This window comes from Scyliorhinus torazame, chromosome 18, assembly GCF_047496885.1.
Source record: "Scyliorhinus torazame isolate Kashiwa2021f chromosome 18, sScyTor2.1, whole genome shotgun sequence".
NCBI lineage: Eukaryota > Metazoa > Chordata > Chondrichthyes > Carcharhiniformes > Scyliorhinidae > Scyliorhinus > Scyliorhinus torazame.
The window spans coordinates 55,246,736-55,266,453 of record NC_092724.1 but is presented as its reverse complement, the minus strand read 5'-3'; the positions used below and the strand labels follow the sequence as shown (position 1 = coordinate 55,266,453).

Here is a 19,718-nt window from a genome sequence, read left to right as displayed (position 1 = left end):
AAGGCCATAAATGTCTGTAATCTTCCCCTTCCCCATTTCAGTCAGCGAAAGTACCCTATCCAAATGAGAGGGTGAAGTGCCGCGGGAATGGAAGGAATCACCTTGGGCAAGAAGTCGTGGACCTGTAAATATCTAAATACGTTAGTCTTCGGGAGTTGGAATTTATCCAACAGCTCCTCAAAGCCAGCATACCTCCCGTCTATAAATATGTCCCCAAACCTCTCCAGCCCCTCCCTCTCCATGATCCGAACGACAGGTCCAAACCCACCAGCACAAAGAGATGATTCCTGTAGATTGAGACTAACATTGACATGGAGCCCAGCTTAAAAGGTTGCCTGAACTGCCTCCAATTCCTGAAAGTGGCCATCGCTACTGGACTCAAGTAAACCTTGCAGAGGAAAATGGAAGGGGATCAGTTGCCACGGCCCTCAAACTAGTACCCTCTGTCCTTGGCGGTAGTTCAGCAGCTTTTTAAGCTGGGCTCCAAGCCGATGTTAGTCTTAATTTGGTCTTAATTTACAGGAATCATCTCTTTGTCTCTATAAGAATTCGCCTCCAACCGCCCCCATTTGGAATCAGAATCCTTAAGCCATCCCCGTATTTTTTCACTGTTCGCAGCCCAATAATAAAATAACAAATTAGGTAGCGCTCGGCCCCCTGACTGCCTCCGCCTCTGCAGAAAATTCCTACAAATCTGCCCAAATAAAGGAAGATATAATTTAATTAACCTTCACAAAGAAAGACTTGGGAAGAAAAATGGGGAGACACTGAAACAAAAATAGAAACCCTGGGAGGATATTCATTTTTACTGACCGGACCTTGCCTGCCAAGGACAGAGGGAAGGTATCCAACTTCGTCAAGTCAGACTTAACCCCATTCATCAGACTAACAAAATTATGGACTTGAATGCACTGAGTGGGAGGGTGGTGGAGGGGGGTTGCCTCACTTCCTTTTAAAAGTACCTGGATGACCACTTGGCACATCTTAACATTTGAGGTTATGGGCCAAGTGCTGATCTTTTTTTTTTTAAATGTATTTTATTACAAAACAGGTTACAGCAATAAAACACCCCGGGAAACATACTTCCCAACAATCAACTATATAGTCTGTACAGACTTTTCTCCATTTTCACCCACCCCCTCCCCACTTGTGACGAACATCTCTTCAAACATGGTCACAAATATCCCCCACCTTTTCTCAAACTCCCTTGCAGAGCCCCTTAACTCATACTTTATCTTTTCTAAGTGCAAGAAGTTGTACAGGTCACCCAACCAAGCTGTTACCCCCGGTGGCGATGCCAACCGCCACTCCAGTAAAATTTGGCGCCGTGCAATCAGAGAGACGAAGGCCATGACATCGGCCTTCCTCCTCTCCATGAGCTCCAGCTTCTCTGAAACCCAAATATCGCCACCAAAGGGTCCGAGTCCACCTCCTCCTCCACTATCCTGGATAAGACCGCAAACACTCCCGCCCAGAATCTCCCCAATTTTTCACAACCCCAGAACATGTGCGAGTGATTCGCTGGCCCCCGCCCACACCTCTCACACTCATCTGCTACCCCCTGAAAGAACCTACTCATTCTCGCCCGAGTCATATGCACCCTGTGCACAACCTTAAACTGTAGCAGGGTCATTCTTGCACAAGAGGAGGTCCCGTTTACCCTTAGCAGTGACTCACTCCATACTCCCCAATTGATCACCCCTCCCAACTCCGCTTCCCGTTTCTCCTTGATCTTCACCACCGGCTCACCTCCCTGCTCCCCCAGCCACTTGTATATATCCCCAATTCTTCCCTCACCTTCTACTTCTGGAAGCAGAAGTCGCTTCAACAGGTGTATCCCAACAACCTAGGGAACCGCCTCCAGACTTTTCGCGCAAAGTCCCTAACCTGCAGATACCTGAACTCACTCCCCCTCGGCAGCGCTACCCTCTCCCTTATTTACTCCAGACTGGTGAACCCTTCCTCCAAATACACATCCCTCACCTTAACCAGCCCCACTTCCCTCCACCTCCTGTATACACTATCCATCCCCCTGGGCTCAAACCCACGATTCTCGCACAGCAGCGTTAGCACCGACATCCCTTCCACCCTAAAATGCCTCCTCAACTGATTCCATATCTTCACCGTGGATTGCATCTCTGGGCCCCCTGAATATCTACTCGGAGCCATTGGCAACGCTGCCGTCACCATAGCCCTCAAACTAGACCCCTTGTAAGATTCCTCCTCCATCCTAACCCACTCTTATACCCCTTCTCCTTCCCACTACCGCCCCATCTTGTCCACATTCGCCGCCCAATAATAATGAAGCAAGTTCGGCAACGCCAACCCCACCTGCTGGTTGACAGTATTCCAGTGACACCTCGAATTTCAAAAGCCTTTATTTAGGCTGTTTGAGGGATATTGCTCCTCAAGACACAGCATCCAGCACTTACCTGCAATGAACTGAGATGGGTCCATCTTGGCCAAACTGCTCCTTAGTTTTATGCACTTGTCCTATAAAGTCAATGAAACCTTCTCCGGATTTTGGCACTCCTTGCTCTGGCCAGTCTGTAAACTGGAACTGCCGGACAGTCCGTGACTGGCCATCCTATGGAGGAAGAAGAATAGCTTTAGGCACCGGGTAGTGGGCATAGCATCCCGGTTCATAAACAATGATAACAAAGAAAGCACTGAGCTGAGCAACCTTCCTGACAATGGAACAGTTTATCGGCAGGCCACTTCTTTTGAAACTTTTTGCCAGGCCCCATTTTTAGATTTGAATAAACAAGATTTGCAGGAGACATGACCCTAGGGGGTAGGATCCTCTGTCCTCCTCTCCCCGTAACTGTTTTGCGGCGGTCTGTTAGTGCCGTCGGCAGGACTCGAACATTCTGCCCTCGGATCCTCTTGACACAACTGAGTTTGGTCTTTATGTGTTGAGAGATGTATGAGGTACTATTTGAGCCTGAATTGTTGTGATGAATGTCTTTTCCATTTATTAGAATCCTTTAAACGTCGAGTTTTGGCAGGATCCCCATGGAAATGGGGCCTAGAGCAAGATTACCCCCGTTTGGACACGGAATTGGAAATAATGGAATGTTATTGGGTTAAAAGATCACACAGCAAGCCTCTCGTACTGCTCTGAGAGGTGTCAGCCTGGATTAGATGCCTCCAGTGAAGTCTGAACCAATGGCCTTTTGACATAGAGGCAGCAATGTTACTGCTGAACCAAGGCTGACACAATCCACTCAAATCCCATCATTCTGATCGTTCCCTGTAACTTTTAACACATTTCTTCAAGTATTATTATTGTCACAAGTAGGCTGACATTATGCCAATCTTTCTTAAATATCACGATTGATTCTGCTTCGCCAACTTCTTGCGACAAAAGTGTTCTGTATCCTAATAGGGCGGTACAGTAGCACAGTGGTTAGCACTGTTGCTTCACAGCGCCCAAGGTTCCAGGGTCGATTCCTGGCTTCGGTCACTGTGTGTGCTGAGTCTGCACATTCTCCCCGTGTCTGCATGGATTTCCTCCGGGTGCTCTGGTTTCCTCCCACAAATCCCAAAACACGTGCTGTTAGGTGAATTGGATATTCTGAATTCTCCCTCAGTGTCCCCGAACAGGCGCCGGAATGTGGCGACTTGGGGATTTTCACAGTAACTTCATTGCAGTGTTAATGTAAGCCTACTTGTGACATTAAAGATTATAAAGATTATAATAAACTCTCATGTGAAAAGTTCCTTCTAACCCTCTGATGTCACTTCCATGAGGAGTATAAATTTGGTTTGTCCTTTTCCCCTTCTCACATGCGCTGCCTTTAGCACACACGTAATTGAGCGTACCACTAGGCCAATCACAGGTTTCCCATTGTAATAGTTTTACACCTTGCATTTCTACCTTTCTAAACAGCCAGCTTTGCTCGTGGCGAAGGAGAGAGAATAATTGAATCTGCTTGATGGGAAGTTGCAGCAAAGCTTGTGAAATGTTGTCACCCAATTCAACAGTACATCATGGAAACTAATCATTCCTGTGACACTTTCCCTTTGACAACTGGGGCGGCCCTTGAGCAGTAAAAAAAAAAACCTCATGTGTTCTGGTTCATTGCTTTTTGATGGAGTAAAATCCTCCTGGAGAATTCCAATAACTTGGCAGTAATGCAGCTGGGAGTGAGCAGGCAGTAGAATTGCAAGGGTCAATAATGAGTGTTCAGAGCAATCCGATAATGTAAATTCTAACAAGTCCCCCTCTGGGAAATCTTCAGCAAACCTATCAAAGACTTGACGAGGATTGAAAACTTTCGTCTTTGCAAAATGGAAGTTTCCTGACATGCTGAGTGCAGGGCTGAGTATTAATACCTCGTGCATTGCTGCACAAGGAGTTTGCACATTCTCCCCATGTCTGCGTGGGTTTCCTCCGGGTGCTCTGGTTTCCCTCCACAGTCCAAAGATATCCAGTTTAGGTGCATTGGTCATGATAAATTTGCCCTTAGTACTCAGGAATGTGCAGGTTAGGTTACAGGGATAGAATGGGTTGGGTAGGGGAGTGAACCTGGGTACTGTGCTCTTTTGGAGTTGGTGCAGACTCGATGGGCCGAATGGCTTCATTCTGCACTGTAAGGATTCTATGATTGCTCCAACTGCAGGAGGGCCAGGTTGTCTGCTGCATGGACTGTTTAGATGCTGGAACCACGTGGATCACATTAAAGTCTGAATCAATTCTGGGATCAGTTTTCAGTATTTATTTTGAATTGCTCAGGCGACCAGGTCTTGGGGTTTTAAGTTAGGATGTATTCACCACGGAGGCAGCAGCAATGAGAACAACCCTTTCCAAAGTTCCAATTTAAACAGGAACAACCAGCTGAAAAGGAAAATCGACACAAATGGAATCCAGTTGCCTCGTAGGATAGTCAAGGCTCTTGGGCCACATACAGGCCACTGAACTCACATTCAACACCTTTAGTGCTGCAGCTAATTCCACATCATGAGGCATGCAAAAGTTTGGCCAGCACTCAACATTGAACTGAGAAAAGCCTCAGCAAAAATGCATGTGGCTAATTGCACTTCTTGATTAATTGGGATATTTCACCAACAGGGCTATCAATTTAATTATGGTTATGTCACAATTATTCTAAATGTTGTAAAGGAAGTTATCTGTAAATTTACAGCAATTGAACGGGAGCCAATGCAGTTTAGTTTCGCCCTTTTGAAATCTATATAAACTGGAACTGGAAATAATTTGTTTGAATGGAATCCTGGTGACTGGGATGGAATCTTTAGTCCATTGGAATTCTATGAAATGACTGTGACTGGGAAGGGGTTTGATCCATTGGGTATTTATCAGGATTAGGTTGAGATTGTAAAGGGCTGAAGCCCCCTTCTAGCAATTTGAGCACATATCCAAGCTGATGTGTCAGTGCAGCACTGTTCACACGGCTACCTTTTGAATAGTCTTGTGGTGCAGTGGGTGGCACCCCTGCCTCCCAGTCAGAAGCTCTGGGTTCGAAACCCACTCTGGGAGGTACATTCATAATCTGGCCTTCCCATAAGCCTAAGGCAGGTGGTAGGCGCGAGAGTTTCCTGGTCAGCCAGAACCGTGTGGTAGCTGCAGAGCAACATTCCCTCTCCATCCCGCCACTCCACATGCCCGCTCTTGCCAGGGGCTTTACCCCCACGGTGAGCATCCTCCTCAGTCTGACGGACTGATGATGATGGTGATCTTTTGAACAAGACGTTAAACAGACGCCCTGCCTGCCATCACGGTATTTAAGAGCCTACAGCACAATTTGAAGAAGAGCAGGCACATTCTTCCCAGTATCCTAGCCAATATTTATTCCTCAACCAACATCAGCAGAACACGTTAGCTAGTCATTGCTGTTTAGACTCTGTTTAGACTGTTCACTGTGTTTCCTACATTTCATCAGTGATTACACTTCAATGCACTCCGCTGGTTGTAAAACATTTTGGAATATCCTGAGATCACGGAAGATGCTCAGTAAGTGCAGGTCCTTTCCATTATTCCTCTTTCAGAATTTAGAAAAAATAAATTTACAGGCAGAATTGGTGTACGACGAGTTCATTGTATCAGCCATGTTTTGCAGAACACGTTACCATAGCAACGTAGCCGTGGAACACAATCTGCCTCTGCCAATCGCATACTGTATTCCACTGCTGTCTCTTTTGATATTGGAAGTGGAATTGTGCAATGGAATTGAATCTGACTTGAAAGGAACAAGATGCAAAGCTCCAGGATTAATAGTGCCAGGGGTAAGTTATAAAATCATTTAAGAACCCATGATTGGACTCACCCAAACTATGTAACACCAGCACTGATCAGACACATTGGACCCGATTTTCATGTCTCTGTCCATTTCAGAGCAGAGGCAGAAGTTTAAAATGGCGGTGGGACTCAATTCTATGTATCCCACCACATTCCCGTTTTGAGAGGTTTTTTAAGGCCAGATCAGGGTGCGGATAGCGAGCCTGCACTCAGCAGTCCTGCTCTTGCCTCCATTATGCAAGTGGGCATTTTAGACTCCCTGCAATTTTCATGGAGTCAGGGCTGTTTTGTTAGGAGCTCTGGTTCACGGCTCAGTGGAACCTGTGATTGATTGTAAAGCTCAGTCCTTCAAAGGCAAATTGATAAATACATTGGTCAGCAATGTATATTTGTTGAGATGCATTAGAGTACTTTCCCATTTTGGAAAAGTGCTTGTATACATATTAAACTGAAGAAAATATGGCTTGTAATAGGGTCTTATTAACAGAAAGAAAACTTTAAACAGCTAGAGAAAAAAGGCCCGGACTGTTCCTGGACTGCTTTGATTGACAGGACTTATGTGGTGGAAATCGCGTTCGGCGATTGGTTGGAGAATCCCTGTTTACACCGGAATCAGGGGCAGTGCCGTTTTTGCGATGTTCCGCCCCTCAAAAGCGGCGTAAGCACGTCGTATGTACGGCCTCAGAATGTCACCCGAGGCCCTCTCGCAATGCTCCACCCCGATAGACCAAGTCCCCGACGGCGTCGCTCGCGGGTGCTCAGACCATTCGGGGACCTCGCGTGGTGGCTGCGGACTGTGTCCAGTGCCGCCACAGTCGGGGGAGCCATTCTGCTGGCAGGGGTGCATTCATCGCCGGCTGGGGGACTGGTGGAGTGTGATCCAGGGGTTGTGAGGATGGTCACAGTGGGGCAGTTTCTGGCAGGTCAGGTCCGCATGCATGGCCACGGACCCAGCCGTTCTCCGGCCGTATCAGTTTATGCTGCGCAGCTGCTAGCCCCCGTCCGGATGGAGGATCGGTGCGGGAGCAGCACCGTCGTAAGACCAGACCGATTCTGCGGACATAGCCGCAGGATCGGTGAATCCAGCCCATGATGTACCTTAGGGGGAAGATATCTGTTTCTTCAATAGACTCAGGGTTTGGTATTATAGCTGAGCCCATTATGAATGCCTGGTTGGGTTTTCAAAGCTCCAGATCTACTTATCTCAGTCAGAGGATAAGTAGAAGTTTAATTCCATTTCCTCCTCATTTCAAATGGAGCGATTTTCAGGTTATGCTGGAGTCGACCTTGCTGGACAGGTGAACCATGCAAATTGTCACTGACTTAGGCGGAACCAGACGATCCTGACAAAGGCCGATGGCGAGCTGCCTCTGCTTCGGAGTGGGGTCAACCTATCGTGGATACTGGCTGAATGACTATAATGAATATCTGGGGGGTATGGTGGGAATGGGGCGAGGTGGGGGGTGCGAGGGGGACATGATGAGGTCACAGGTCTAGCCTGCTGGCCTGGTCATCCGCACACCTCTGTTGCCACATTAGTCCTGTCCCCATTAGTCCTGACTCCATCCTGCCTCACTTCCCTAATATGAGAACATGACTGCGGGGGCCTTTTCAAAGAAGATGGGACTGCCGGGCTGGGAAGCTTACTGGCTTGACCTTCTCACCTCCTTCACGGAAATTTGGCCCATATTTAACATACAACCATCGCAAGGTGAAACATATTGTTGATTTTACAAGTACTCTTTAGCCGTCATAATAGAGATATGTTGTAAAACATTAATGACATATCTTCAAAAATAATTCACAGGCCAATTTTCACCAAATGATCTCATAGTTCGGGATCCTCTTGGAAGGAGCGACCACAATATGGTGGAATTTAAAATACAGTTGGAGGATGACAAGGTAAAATCAAACACTAGTGTTTTGTGCTTAAACAAAGGCGATCACAATGGGATGAGAGAAGAACTAGCTAAGGTAGACTGGGAGCAAAGACTTCATGGTGAAGCAGTTGAGGAACAGTGGAGAATCTTCCGAGCGATCTTTCACAGTGTTCAGGAAAGGTTCATACCGACAAAAAAGAAAGACGGTAGAAAGGGCAAAAATCGACCGTGGATATCTAAGGAGGTGAGGGAGAGTATCAAATTGAAGGAAAAAACATACAAAGTGGCAAAAATTAGTGGGAGACTAGAGGACTGGGAAGTCTTTAGGGGACAACAGAAAGCTACTAAAAAAGCTATAAAGAAGAGTAAGGTAGACTATGAAAGTAAACTGGCTCAGAACATAAAAGCAGATAGTAAAAGCTTCTACAAATATATAAGACAAAAAAGAGTGGCTAAGGTAAATATTGGTCCTTTGGAAGATGAGAAGGGAGATTTAATAATAGGAGACGGGGAAATGGCTGAGGAGCTGAACAGGTTTTTTGGGTCAGTCTTCACAGTGGAGGATGACTGTGACTGATGGAAATAAAGATATGATAGGTGAGGACCTTGAGATGATTGTAATCACTAAGGAGGTAGTATTGGGCATGCTAATGGGGCTAAAGGTAGACAAATCTCCTGGCCCTGATGGGATGCATCCCAGAGTGTTAAAAGAGATGGCTAGGAAAATTGTAAACGCACTAGTGATAATTTATCAAAATTCACTAGACTCTGGGGTGGTCCCAGAGGATTGGAAAGTAGCAAACGTGACACCACTGTTTAAAAAAGGAGGTCGGCAGAAAGCGGGTAATTATAGGCCGGTAAGCTTAACTTCGGTTGTAGGGTAAATGCTGGCATCTATCATTAAGGAGGAAATATCGGGGCACCTGGAGGGAAATTGTCCCATTGGGCAGACGTAGCATGGGTTCACAAAGGGTAGGTCGTGTCTGACTAATTTGGTAGAATTTTTTGAGGACGTTACCAGTGCAGTAGATAACGGGGAGCCAATGGATGTGGTATACCTGGATTTCCATAAAGCTTTTGTCAAGGTGCCACACAAAAGGTTGCTGCATAAACTAAAGATGCATGGCATTGAGGGTAAAGTGGTAGCATGGGTGGCGGATTGGTTAACTAACAGAAAGCAGAGAGTGGGGTAAATGGGTGTTTCTCTGGTTGGCAACCTGTAACTAGTGGGGTCCCTCAAGGATCAGTGTTGGGCCTGCAGTGGTTCACAATTTACATAGACGATTTGGAGTTGGGGACCAAGTGCAATGTGTCAAAGTTTGCAGACGATACTAAGATGAGTGGTAAAGCAAAAAGTGCAGAGGATACTGGAAGTCTGCAGAAGGATTTGGATAGGTTGGGTGAATGGGCTAGGGTCTGGCAGATGGAATTCAATGTTGCCAAGTGTGAGGCTATCCATTTTGGGAGGAATAACAGCAGAATGGATTATTATTTAACCGGTAAGATGTTAAAACATGCTGCTGTGCAGAGGGACCTGGGTGTGCTGATGCACGGTTCGCAAAAAGTTGGTGTGCAGGTGCAACAGGTGATTAAGACGGCTAATCGGGTTTTGTCTTTCATTGCTAGAGGGATGGAGTTCAAGACTAGGGAAGTTATGCTGCAATTGTATAGGGTGTTGGTGAGGCCGCATCTGGAGTATTGTGTTCAGTTTTGGTCTCCTTAGCTGAGAAAGGACATATTGGCACTGGAGGGAGTGCAGAGGAGATTCACTAGGTTGATCCCAGAGTTGAGGGGATTAGATTATGACGAGAGGTTGAGTAGACTGGGACTGTACTCATTGGAGTTTAGAAGGATGCGGGGCATCTTATTGAAACATATAAAATTATGAAGGGAATAGATAGGATAGATGCGGGCAGGTTGTTTCCACTGGTCGGGGAAAGCAGAACTAGGGGGCATAGCCTGAAAATAAGGGGAAGTAGATTTAGGACGGAGTGTAGGAGGAACTTCTTCACCCAAAGGGGTGTGAATCTCTGGAATTCCTTGCCAGTGAAGCAGTTGAGGCTCCTTCTTTAAACGTTTTTAAGAAAAAGATAGATACCTTTCTAAAAAATAAAGGGATTCGGTGACATGGTGTACGGGCCGGAGAGTGGAGCTGAGTCCACAAAGATCAGCCATGATCTCATTAAATGGCGGGGCAGGCTCGAGGGGCCAGATGGCCTACTCCTGTTCCTAGCTCTTATGTTATGTTCTTATGTTATGTCTCTCTCGTAGCGACTGTTTTATTTGGTTTTGAAATGACCAAACATGGCCTTTATGACATACATTCTAAAGCCCTACTTGGACTCCCATTTTCCTTAACTTTGAGGCTTTTCTTTTTTTAATCAAGTGATTGCAGGCAGGCAATGAGTTAGCACTTCTCTTTATAGCTGCTTGGGGCAATTTGAAGTATGGATGGCCAATTCTGTTGAGCACAGTACAATGTTTAATGTTCTCAACTGTAGTTAAGTGGCTAGTTAGTGCCTAATTTATATCATAACTCATTTCCCTCTCTCGTTGCTGTGCTCATTCCTACTCCTCTGTTAACAGTGTGGACTTTAGCTGGATTCTGGCATTGTAGGAGGCAGCCCACTGCGAGTGCCGGGAAACACGCGGCTAAACGCGCTCGTTGGGGAACTCTGTACCCTTTTGGGAAGATCGTGTTCTTGGCCTTTGAGGCCTCTTATTCTTAAAAGGTGAGTCCCCAGGTGATCGTCTCAGCCACAATTGGAAACACCCTCCTGCTATCTACCCTATCAAGTCCCCTCAGGAATTTAAATATTTCAATAAGAACACCTCTTATTCGTAAACTCCAATGGGTATAGGCCAAACCTGTTCAACCTTTCGTCATAAGTGTGGTGGCTAGAGGCAACACTGCGGAGGATTCTTATATAACCAAAAGGGTTTATTGAGAACAAAGGAAAGGTTAACTATATACAGGCAGAGAAGTCTGAAACAGATCTTCACTCCATGACTCCCGGGTCCACACTGCCTAGGGCTCATGCTTTTAACCCACTGGTCGGGGTTCGCGTATTGACACACAATAGGCCCCAAGCTGACCATGTGGACTGCGATGGATCGCCACTGAAAGGGGCCACGCTACCACATCTCTTCCCCCTCAAGTCCCTGAGGTCATTTACTGTCACTTATGTACAATAAAGATTGAGACATAAAAAGAGGGAGTCCATAACAGTCCTGCAAAGGGTTAATCTGTCAGGGGACATCTTAGGCCTAGTGGCGGCACGGTCGCACAGCGTTTAGCACTGCTGCGTCGCAGCTCCAGGGACCCGTGTTCAATTCCGGCCTCGGGTGACTGTCTGTGCGGAGTCTGCACATTCTCCCCATGTCTGCGTGGGATTCCTCTGGGTGCTCCGGTTTCCTCCCACAGTCCAATGATGTGCAGGTGAGGTGGATGGGCCATGTTAAATTGACCCTTAGTGTCCAAAAGGTTAGGTGGGGTTACTGGGTTATGGGGTTAGGGTGGAGGCATGGGCTTAAATAGGGTGCTCTTTCAGTGGGTCGGTGCAGACTCGATGGGCCGAATGGCCTCCATCTGCACTGTAAATTATATACAATTCTATATGGACTGCCTCAGTCCCCTGACTGGCTCCTTCACCGGTGAGGTAGTGTCTTTGTCAAAGCAGGAGGTTGCTGCGAGGACCTAACCAGGACTTTGGGGGATCTCACCTCTTCAGCTCCATCAGTCATTGGCAGGGCCTCTACAGAACTGCCCGGTTCAGGCTTCGGCCCGGGGGCATTGATGATGCCTGCTGGATCTACCATTCAATTGTTCGGGTTTTAGCCTCTCTGCTCCTTACATGGTCTACGTGCTTCCGCACTCATCTACTTTGTAATTCCACCAGGTATGAGACCGAGCCAGATTTTGCCAGGTAACCATAGTTACCTGGGACAGATGCAAAGTTTCTTGCAAAGACTAGGTTACCAGTTTTAAATGACTTGTTTTGTTTCCCCGAATCGTGTTGCTTCTTTTGGGAGGCCTGCTGCACCTCCACCCTTCCCATCAAATTGGGGGAAACAAGGTCTAAGCGAGTATGAAGGTGATGACTCCTTAATGCCTCTGCTGGTGTAACTCCAGTAGTGGTGTGGGGTATAGAATTGTATTGGAGGAGAGGTTAGCTAACATGAGGTGTAAGGGTCCATCAGGTTGTTTCTTCCTTGCGTACTTGAATGTCTGAACCACGCATTCTTCTAATCTGTTTGAGGCCCGGTGGTAAGGGGGTGTTTTAATGTGGTGGATGCGCAATTGCTGAAATTCCTCCCCAGTAAATGCTGTGCAATTGTCGGGTACCTCGGGAAGGCCATGGATAGTGAAGATGTGACACAGAGTGGCAACGGTGGCCACTGAGGTTGCTGTCCCCATTTTCTGAGCATTAAGCCACTTTGGAGTGGGTGTCCACTAGTATCGGGGACATTATTCCCAGGAAAAAGCCTGCAAAATTATTAAGCAACCTTGTCCGCGGATGACCAGGCCATTCCCATGGGTGCAGGTGGGCGCTGGGCGGCAGGGTTTGCTGTGCCTGACAGAAGTCACACTGGTGAACTATCCTTGTCAATGCTGGGCCACCATATATAGTTCCTGACCCAACATTTTCATCTTTGTTTGACCAGGTATATAGCACTGTATAACCCCTGCAGCAGTGGTACTCTTGCTGGGGGTGACACCACCACCTGGGAACCCCGAGTAAAGCTTCATCCTTTTTTTCTGATGAGGGAGGGCCTGAGCTGATCTGACTGGTGGTTCTGCCATCCGGTCAGAACCATTTGTTTCACTTTGGAAAGACCTGGATTGCGCTGCGTCCAGTTTTTGATGGGGAGCCGATGTGTCCGGCAGGGTGCCCAGAAAATTCAACACCAGGACAATCTCTTGTGGTACGGGTGGCGGTTTCAGATTCTGGGGGAGCGGGAGCCACTTCAGGGCATCGGTGTTGGAGATCCCAATCTCTGGCTGATGCTGGAAAAAATAGTTAAGGGGTGCCAACAATAAAGCCCACCGCTGTACTCTGGCGGAAGCGACTGAAGGAATTGGTTTGTCCTCATGGAGGAGCCCCAGCAGTGGGCTGTGGTCTGTTATAATGGTGAAATGCTGGCCGTACACATACTGATTTTCAATTTGCGTGTATTTCCATTCTACGTCAGAGATAGTTTGGGAGGCGAAGGCGATGGGCATCTCTGAATCGTCCTCCACTCTATTGAGCAGGACCGCACCTATACCATAAGGCGAAGGGTCGCAGGTCAAGATGATTTGTTTGCTTGGATTGAAATAGACCAACAAGCTGGAATCCTGTAAGGCCTGTTTAATGTGGTGGAAAGTCTGTTCTTGTGGTTCTTTCCAATGGAAGCGCCGGTGCATCTTTTTAAAAATAATCTTTATTTTGTCTCAAGTTGCTCACATTAACACTGCAATGAAATTATTGTGAAAATCCCCGAGTCGCCACACTCCGGCCCCTGTTCGGGTACACTGGGAGAATTCAGAATTCAAATGACCAAACAGCACGTCTTTCGGGACGCGTGGGAGGGAACCAGAGCACCCGAAGGAAACACACGCAGACACGGGGAGAACGTGCAGACTCCGCACAGACAGTGACCCAAAACCTGGGAACCTGACGCTGTGAAGCTTTGAAAGGAGATGTAGCGGCGTCAACGTAGATGCCAAATTGGGGATAAATTGACCATCGTAGTTTAGCTTCCCTAAATATGATTTTAGTTCTGCGACATTTTTTGGAGCAGGAACTTCTTTTATGGCCTTCACAGAGTCCTCAAGAGGATGCAGGCCTTTTGAGTTCACCTTGAATCCTGAGTATGTAACCTCACTGGCTTGGAATGTACACTTCACTTACTTCAATCTGGTGCTTGCGTCTCAGAAAAATCTCTAAGAAGATTCAAAGCTGGCTGGATGCATATGGCATTGGATCTTTCATATCCTAAACGTCGGTTTGGTATTACCCCTCTGATAGTGCAATTGTTCCTCAGCAACAAACTAAACTCTTTAATCCTCAACTGGGCCACCAACTCACAATCCACTTAACTCTCCATGGCTACTAACTTGAACCAAACTGACATGATCAAATAGAGATGAGACTGCAAACTTAACTCCCCAGATAAAGCTGCCCATATCTTCAAGAATTAAAAACTGTTGAATTAGTGCAATTTTTAAACCAAGATGCATGCAAACTCCAAAAGAGTGAGGGTTAAAAATATTATTAACACCGAGATTTTCTGATTGCAAATACTTTAGTGGCTTTGGTTTGCAGGCTATCCTGGTGAATATTTTGCACGAGTGATGACCTACGGGTAATAATGGAATTAAGCCTATGGGTAATAATGGAATTAAGTCTGCAAAGTGGTGCAAATTTCAATGAATTATTAATGAAAGTGCTAATGTTGGGTCCACTGATTTGCATTTGCTACTGTTTTACTTGAGAAGCTCAGTAATGGGAGGTATAATCTTCAGCTTGTCAAATGCTTGGATAATGACGACCTTTTGAAGATTGGCTTTGCCTGGTTTTACTACTTATTCATGTTTAGTAAGATTTGATTTTGGTTTTGACAGGCATGGTTGAGCTGACAAGTCTACCTGTTGAGGTCTGAGAATCACTGAGAAAATAGACCAGCCGCCATGGGATAATAGTTGTGACATATTGACATTACACACATCTTTTTCTGTGGACTTATACAATTGATGTGAATGTCAACAGTGAAACTATGCCTTTCAGGAGATGTGCTATGATTATTTACTGGAGGGAGGGAGCTTGGGAAGGGAGCATCTGAAGAAAAATACATAGTACGTTTAAGAGTCGTGTTCCTGGGAGGAGGTATATTCCATGCAAAAGGCCTGGTTACTTGCAGTTCTCCCTCATCAGTAGAAAGGAGCAAAGAGGTCAAGTCATAAAGTGACTTTGTCACGTGAGGTAGGCCAAATTGTCAAAATGGAACAGCATACATTCTGCTATTCTTATCAAGAACTGTACAAACGTGGAACCCGTTCCTTCCCTCAGACTCCCTTTCCTCTTATAACCTACAGATATTTAAAACGCAAGCTCGGCACCACCTCGTTACCGTCTACCTCGTCTGCTCTCCTATTCATCTCAACCTTCTTCGGTCCTGTCCCATTATCTAGGTTTTCCTTCATTAAAATTGAACTGGTGTATTGATGGGGAATGTTTGTGCTCCCTTTTAGGTATCTATCCTGTTCCACCTTAAAACCCATTGCTTCATCACTACAACTTTACTCAAGTGCTTTTCTTACATGTTTTGCCACATGCACTGTTCACTTGGTCAGTTTCACTAGTGTCACATATTTTGCAGATGTGTATCGGAGGAATGAAAAAGAGCTGGCTCCAAACCTCAGCACAAACACTGGCGCCCTCTTTGCTAGTTTTGTCTTTAGCCATAGTGTTGATACATTCTGTCCCAAGGCCCTTTCTCTGCCTTCTTTGAAACGCAAAGCTCACTCAGCCTCGGAACTCGCGTTGTGAATTCAGATGTCCCCCTTTACCGGTTTGCTATTTCACTATCCCAGCCTTCATCTCAGTTTTTACCAGCAGAACTCTATCTGTTGCTGTGTAATTTGTACACAAGTGCGATGTGCTGTGTTAACACCCTGGTCCTGTGCTGTCAGCTCCAATATGCCTAGATATGTTTTTCAATGCACATATTTCATTTTGGTCTCCGACACTTGGGATGTTGTGAGTGTGTACGGTGGCCCATGCAGCCTCTGCTTTTGTTTCATGAGTTCTCAGGTTTGCCGTAACATATTGTGATTGCTGCACTTGACAATCAATGATAAACAGACAAAAGAAAAAACCCCTTTGCAGTCCTGTGCATGAGACCAAACCACAATGTATCCGGTGAAACATTATACAGACAGGTCTCACTGTACCAATGTTCATTATAGAGTCAGAGATACAGGTCTCACTGTATCAATGTTTATAATATAGTCAAACATACAGGTATCACTGTGCCAGTGCTCATTATAGAGTCAGAGATACAGGTCTCACTGTGCCAGAGTTCATTATAGAGTCAGAGATTCAGGTCTCACTGTATCAATGTTTATAATACAGTCAAACATACAGGTCTCACTGTGCCAGTGCTCATTATAGAGTCAGAGATACAGGCCTCACCGTGCCAGAGTTCATTATAGAGTCAGAGATTCAGGTCTCACTGTATCAATGTTTATAATATAGTCAAACATACAGGTATCACTGTGCCAGTGCTCATTATAGAGTCAGAGATACAGGTCTCACTGTATCAATGTTTATAATATAGTCAAGCATACAGGTCTCACTGTGCCAGTGCTCATTATAGAGTCAGAGATACAGGTATCACTGTGCCAGTGCTCATTATAGAGTCAAAGATACAGGTCTCACTGTACCAGTGCTCATTATAGAGTCAGAGATACAGGTCGCACTGTGCCAGTGCTCATTATAGAGTCAGAGATACAGGTCTCACTGTACCAGTGCTCATTATAGTCAGAGATTCAGGTCTCACTGTATCAATGTTTATAATACAGTCAAACATACAGGTCTCACTGTGCCAGTGCTCATTATAGAGTCAGAGATACAGGCCTCACTGTGCCAGAGTTCATTATAGAGTCAGAGATTCAGGTCTCACTGTATCAATGTTTATAATATAGTCAAACATACAGGTATCACTGTGCCCGTGCTCATTATAGAGTCAAAGATACAGGCCTCACTGTACCAGTGTTCATTATGCAGAGAGAGATACAGGTCTTACTGTATCAGTGTTTATAATACAGTCAGACATACAGGTCTCATTGTACCAGTGTTCATTATAGAGTCAGTGATACAGGTCTCACAGCACCAATGTTCATTATAGACATGTATTTGAAGGTTCTCTTCTATCATCTTTACTTTCATTTGTTAAAGAACTCAGAGAAAATTCAGCCGATAGGATTGCACACCATGAATCAGAAGCAAAAGGTTTGTGTGAAGATATCACCTCAAGTTATTCTGATGCTTCCAAACGCATTGTTACAAGGACATTTTCAGATGGAACAAGTGGTTTTGCTTCTTTGAGAGGAGCTGACAAATTTAGGATAGAAGTTCTATATCAACTCTATGACTGCTTGATAATCCAGTTACGCAAGAGGATTGGCTCATATGAGCAGATTGTGAAAAGGTTCAAGTTCCTCTCAGAATTGGTGAACAATTCTGAAATTGATGAGGACAGTATTGAACTTATAATATTGTATTGCAAGGATGATATTGACCACAAATTAGTAAACGAGTGTTATCAGTTCAAAGAATATTTGCACCTTAGGAAATCCCAGCACACAGAAGAAAACACGCCATCTAAAATGCAATGCGCAGAAGTACTTCAGCTTATTTGTGAGCAACACCTAATTGAAGTGTTGCCCAATATTACTACTGCACTTAAGCTGTACCTGACAATGCCTATCATGAGCTGTGAAGCAGAAAGCTATCCTTTAGAAAGAACAAATTTTGGTCTACCATGACTGAAGAGCGCTTAAATTCTTTATGCATTTTGACTGTAGAAAATGACATTGCAAGGAAGCTCTCATATGACAAAACTGTACGTGAATATGTTGCTAGAAAAAACAGAAAAAAAGAGTATTTTGTAAAATGTGCTTCATATAGTATGTATTCTCATAGGTGTCTAAAATAAAAGATTATATTGACTGTGGTCTTTTCTGTTTTATTTCATCATTCTATGATGCACCATGCATGTTTATAACATTTCCCTAATTTTCATTCCCCCCATTACTCAAAAACTATAAGGCATAGGAAATTTTTATTCACACCAGTGACTTTGACATGTGAAATAATCCAGTACAGCAATTTTAATCAAAATCTGAGATGCAGTGGCTAAATTTTAAAAAGATTTGTGGTGATCTGTCGTGGAACAACCCCATTGAAGAAGATAACAGTGGTTAACCAGACCTCGCTGCTGGTTGCGAAGGGGCCCCCATAACAGTTCAAGCTTCAGGGCCCCAAAAATGTAGGCCCGCCACTGCATAAGACAACGCATCCTTTCTGATAAGTGGCTCTTTGCTCTCCTCCAACATGTCTCCACTCTAGTTTTGATTCTCTTTATTTTACCAACAGTAGCCTGTTTCTCTTATATAGAGTCACAATCAAATTGCCTGATGATTAAAAATGTTTGCACTAATTTCCCTTTTTGCATATTATACCACAATACTTACAGCAGAGAAACAGCCTAATTCCAGCCCAACAGGTCCGTGCTGTTGTTTTTTATTCTTTAGCTCATCTAACTTTAATCAACGTATCCCTCTATCCCTTTCTCCCTCATGCACATATCCAGCTTCCCCTTAAAAATAAATCTCTGCTATTAACCTCAACCACTCCATATGTCAACCAGCTCCACATTCCAACCACTCTCTGAGCTTTACTTACCTTACTCAATTCAAATTATTGGATAATTCACATTTTGCAGCGCAAGGCATGGCATCAAAGGTAGCCAGTACTGTTGTCAGTGTTCCCATTCTTTCTGCTCTCCTTCGGCCCCCCTATCCCTGAAACCTGTGTTGAATTCATCATTGTTGCATTGCAACTTTAACTTTAACTCATTCATTTCCAGGGCCTCAGGAACTCCATATTTAATCTATAGACATCTTTTTCCTTCAACCCTAGCTAGGTGTCACTTAACCATGACTTCTCAGCTAACGTTGCCTCGCACCTACCCCCAACATTAGTGCTGCGCTGCTCCTTGGCACTTGACACTTTCACCTACATAGAGGAGCCGGCCAGCGGAATGTGTTGAATCAGTTTTCTCTTAGCTCCAAGACCTGACGTTGAACTCAGCCAGGGAGTTACCAGTAGTGGACTGAGCACTGAATTCAGGTGGGGTGCTGCTCTTTCACCTCCGGGTACAGGGGAGAGTCCAGATGTGGTGGGTCAATGCAAGCGTCTTATTAGAGGTGGACAATGCAGTGGATCAGAACCTGGGGTTTGAAACCAGCCTCCATTTTAATGATGAAGGCTATTTTTATCCCAATGACTGCTAAGAGTCCTTAATATGTAAATGAGATTCTCAAAGCACAGAACCTGTCATTTGCCAGGTGTGGGTAGACAGATCTCTCCTCCACGGTACAAAGTGAATTGTCCTGTCATCTGAGAAATCTCTCGGATTAGATTAAATTCGAGCACACAGTGGTAAAACACCTGAGGCAAAAATCTGAATGTAATCACCGTCAGATCTTGCTCCCGATGGTTATCTCTCAATGATTATTTTTTAACGCCGCATATTATCAGTAAATTGGTTATTCTTTAATGCCTGTTATTACCCTCAACAGCTGCTCCTGTAAACAAGCCAAGTGGGCTAGCCACAATATCAGCATTTTCCAGCGAATTGGTGAAATTAATAAGAGCCTGTATGTGTCTGTGTGTGTTTCAAAGAAAATTGATGAGCTTTTTCAGCATCTTTCACCACCTTAGGAGTTCCCAAAGCACTTTGCATCCAAGAAAGTAGTCCCGCAGTGTAATATGAGAAATGTGGCAGCCAAAACATACAAATGACAATAA

At 45.2% G+C, this 19,718-nt stretch overlaps 1 protein-coding gene across 1 annotated transcript in view; it reads right to left on the bottom strand.

The window, feature by feature from the left end:
* Positions 1–19,718, bottom strand: part of LOC140395214 (receptor-type tyrosine-protein phosphatase delta-like) — a 634,165-nt gene that overhangs the window by 10,101 nt on the left and 604,346 nt on the right. The window contains exon 35 of the mRNA XM_072482754.1: positions 2,433–2,587. Within this exon, the coding sequence (XP_072338855.1) occupies positions 2,433–2,587 (155 nt within the window). The remainder of the gene's footprint in view (positions 1–2,432; positions 2,588–19,718) is intronic.